At 52.6% G+C, this 4,168-nt stretch overlaps 1 protein-coding gene across 2 annotated transcripts in view; it reads right to left on the bottom strand.

The window, feature by feature from the left end:
- The window catches only part of RDH13 (retinol dehydrogenase 13), a 19,559-nt gene that overhangs the window by 14,265 nt on the left and 1,126 nt on the right, over positions 1-4,168 (bottom strand). For both annotated transcript variants that reach the window (XM_034986364.1, XM_034986363.1), the window contains exons 2-3: positions 2,198-2,316; positions 697-852 (exon numbers count right to left, since the gene is read on the bottom strand). In XM_034986364.1, coding sequence (XP_034842255.1) covers positions 697-852; positions 2,198-2,316 — 275 coding nt within the window. The remainder of the gene's footprint in view (positions 1-696; positions 853-2,197; positions 2,317-4,168) is intronic.

A 4,168-nucleotide genomic window follows, 5' to 3' on the forward strand; every position in this document is an offset into this window, starting at 1 on the left:
TGCCCGCCGAATCCCCGCATCTGCGAAAAGAAACACCCAGCAGAGAAAGTGGGAGCTCCGGGTACTCTGTGCTGTGCGGTGGCGTCCCCCGCTGGACCGGGCGCAGGGCCTGCATCTGACTCCTCTCTGCGTGCCGGGCATCACCCATCAGCCAGGGGGGCCGGGGAGGCTCAGCAACTGCTGGATGAGTCAGCATTTCCGCCTGCCTTCACTGGGCTAACTCACCCACCAGCTCCCTGCACACCTAACCTCACCTGGGCCTCTGCGTCTTGTCGGCTCTCGGGCCGAAGGAGTTCGTCTTCCTACAGAGCAGGAGTCCCACAGAGCAAACTTTCCCTGTAAAGGACCAGACTAGGTATTTCTGGCTTTGCAGGCCATACGGCCTCTGCTGTCGTAGGACTAAAGCAGCCACAGAGAATACCTAAGCTAACAGGACCGTGTGCCAATAAAACTTTATTTGCGAACACCGATATCTGAATTCCATACAGTGTTCACATACCCAGAAATATTACTCTTTTGATTTATGTGAACAGTTGAAATGAAAAATATTTTCACGCGACAATGTCAGGAGATATAAAAATGTACGATCTTCGCGCGTAGAAATCTGCACCTGTCCGAAAACACCAGCACCGAAAACACTCTAGGACTTGTGGCTACCCAGGACCTCGCCCCCAAGGCCGGCGTCCTCCCTCCTACCTTCGATGATCTTCGCGGCAAACTCTCGGATGGACTTGAGGGAGGCCAGGTCCAGGTGCCGGGCCCTGACGCGGTGATTAAGGGTCTCCCCACGAATGTCCTTTGCCGCCGCCTCACACTTCTCCATATCTCGACAGGCCAGAATGATGTTGCCTCCTGCGAGCCCAGGACAGGAAAAAAGTATTTTTTAAATCCTCTCCCAGGTACAGAGAGAGAACACACATGAAAACACAGGTCTGCACAAGAGCATGTAAACGCGAGCACATAGTGGCACCATTCACAGCAGCCGAAAGATGGAAACCACCCAAATGTCCATCAGCGGCTGAGCGGAGAAGCACAAGGTGGTCCATCCAGACCCTAGAATCTACTCGGCCACGGAAAGGAACGTGACACATACTACAACGTGCATGGACCTCACGAACGTGCTTGCTGGAAGCAGCCAGTCACAAAAAAAATATACGTGGCCTATGATTCCATTGACATGAAATATCCATAACAGGCCGATCCACAGGAGGTAGATGGATGGTTCCCGGGGGGGAGGGGGGGGGACACTAGGGTGACCACTAAGAGGACCGAGCTGTCATTTTGATGAAAATGTTCCGAAACTGATTAGCAATGTTCGTACAAATCTGGGAATATACTAAACACCAGCGTGTACGCTTGACGGGTGAATTATGTGATGTGTGGATTGAATTTCAACACAGCCATAAAAAAAAAAAAAAAAAACTTTAAAAAATTAGAGAAATGAGAAGAAGCAGGGATTGGAGAAGGACGGATGTGGATCCGCGTGGCTCATCTGCCCACCATGGGCCCAGCTGCCTCCAACACACCCCGCCTCCCCTCCCTCGGTCCACAAGGGAACTCAGCCAACCCGGGATCTGTTCATCCTCTGTTGCCGCCGGGCCCTCCAGACAGCAGTGGGTGGGGATGTCCACCCGATTTCACTTCTCACCTTCTCCTGGGAGGAGCAGGTGCCCCCATCCTTGGGGAAACCCCATGTGGTGGGGGCGTGCTGCCCATCACGGCCCCCACCACTCTGACCTCGGAGGCAGACAGGCAGCTCCAGCCTAGCCCATCAGGACCCATTCCCCCGGCCGCCCCAACCCGTCAAGCCCAAAGAAAGTTTCCCATCTCCCCCAGCCCTCACACCTGCCCTGCCACAGCCTTCCCACCCCAGCCAAAGGCAAGTCTGGTCTTCCAGTTGCTCAAACCTAAGTCCTTGACTTCTTTTCTGGTGTCTGACTCAACAGGAAATCCACTAATTCTAACTTCAAAAGCGATCAATCCTCCTCCGTGGACTTCCTCCATAACCCCAGTCCAAGTGTCCACAGCCTCCTCTAAGACCCAAAGTCCCCCCTACCTCTCTCAGGGACACCAGCCTTTCTGGCTTAAGCCGGCGTGACTTTGGTTTCTGCCACTTGCAACCAAAACAATCCCCCAGGAGAGCAAACGCTCCATCCCAGACCTCACGCCCCAAGCCAGGCGCCCCCTGGGACTTCACCTCTTCTGCCCAGCTCCAAGGCCGTCTGCTTCCCGATGCCCGTGTTGGCGCCGGTCACAATGACGGTCTTCCCAGGAATGGTGGCCTTGCTGGGACAGACCCCGCCCGCAACGTAGTCTCTGCAGGTAAGAAGCGAGGTGGTCACTTCCGTCCATGGGGGTCCACGCACCCTCACCGCACGTGCCCCTGACTGTTAGGATCCTGGGTGAATGACCCCACTGCGCTTGTGTTCCCCCAGCGGAAAGACGGGAAGGACATCTAACTCCGTGAGGTCCAGTATGGTGTTGCAGGCAAAAGGTCAGTCTTTGTAAAGACCCACTGGGTTGGTTTCTATGGCTGCCACACCAAGTTACCACAAGCTGGGCCGGTTAAAACCATGCACAGGTAATCTACGGGTCTGCAGGCAGGAGTCCAAGATGGGTCTCACCAAGATAAGGGCTGGGTGTTGGCAGGACTGCGCTCCTTCTGGAGGCTCTAGGGGAGAGGCGGGTCCCATGCCTTTTCCAGCTCCTAGAGGCGCCCACACTCCCTGGCTCGCGGCCCCTCCTCCTCTGTCTCCAAAGTCAGCAGAGCGGTGTCTTCAGGTCACTGACTCTGAAGGAGCACTGTGATTGCACTGGGCGCCCCCCACCCCCAGACAACCCAGGACCACCTCCCCATCTCAGGGTCCTTAACTCAATGTCACCTGCAAGGTCCCCTGTGACAGCTAGGGTAAGACCTTCACAGTTCTGAGCCCTACAACATGCACATCTTTGGGGGGCTCTTACCCTTTACCCACATTCCCCAGAGGCCAAATACTGGAAACAAGTGAATGTCACTGATAGGGGACCGGCCACGTAAAAATGCCACCACGTGACAGGCCCTGTACAGCACGGAAACGGCCAGCCTCCTGGGGCTAATTTTTTATTTAAGTTAATTAAAAATAAACAGCCATACTTTTTCCCCAGGGCATTCAGCTAACCTCTCATTCTGCCCATCCCATGCCCTCCCTTTATTATTGTTACTATTTTTAGCTCTTCAGAAGTGAAAGACAACAGTATGAATAAAAACAAACAGCAGCTGATGAATTTTATCACACGGGAAAATTATTTCCATTTAAAAAAGAACTATCTCCATTTTCTAGACCTTTCAAAAACACCCAGTTGGGCGCCTGGGTGGCTCAGTCGTTAAGCGTCTGCCTTCGGCTCAGGTCATGATCCCAGGGTCCTGGGATCGAGCCCCGCATCGGGCTCCCTGCTCAGCGGGAGGCCTGCTTCTCCCTCTCCCACTCCCCCTGCTTGTGTTCCTGCTCTCGCTGTGTCTCTCTCTGTATAATAAATAAATAAAATCTTAAAAAAAAAAAAAAAAAAACACCCAGTTAATATCACAGAGCCGCAGTGTAATGAATTATAAATCAAAACTCCCTGAAGATGACTTTATCAGATCAGGAGCAACAAGTTCACCACGAAGCCTCATCACAGCGCAGGCAAATAAACCCAAAGGTTTACAGTCTATGGTTTATGCCCTTAAAATATATATATGTGTGGGCGCCTGGGTGGCTCAGATGGTTAAGCGTCTGCCTTCGGCTCAGGTCATGATCCCGGGGTCCTGGGATCGGGTCCCGCATCGGGCTCCCTGCTAGGTGGGGAGCCTGCTTCTCCCTCTGCCCCTCTCTCTCTCTCTCTGACTCTCATGAATAAATAAATAAAACATTTAAATATATATATGTGTGTGTGTGTGTGTGTGTATTTCCATATTCCAATTACTTCCAGGCCTCCCAGCCAATCTCTTGTATTGTGTAAGTGTAATGAAATTATACGTTGCCAATTCTTTTTTTCAACTGTAAGAACACATGAGCTGCACCCTCTTTTTTTTTTTTAAGATTTTAATTATTCATGAGAGAGAGAGAGAGAGAGAGAGGCAGAGGGAGAAGCAGGCTCCCAAGGAGCAGGGAGCCCGGTGCGGGGCTCGATCCCAGGACCCTGGGATCCT

This window comes from Mirounga leonina, unplaced genomic scaffold, assembly GCF_011800145.1.
Source record: "Mirounga leonina isolate KUSES-001 unplaced genomic scaffold, KU_Mleo_1.0 Mir_376, whole genome shotgun sequence".
NCBI lineage: Eukaryota > Metazoa > Chordata > Mammalia > Carnivora > Phocidae > Mirounga > Mirounga leonina.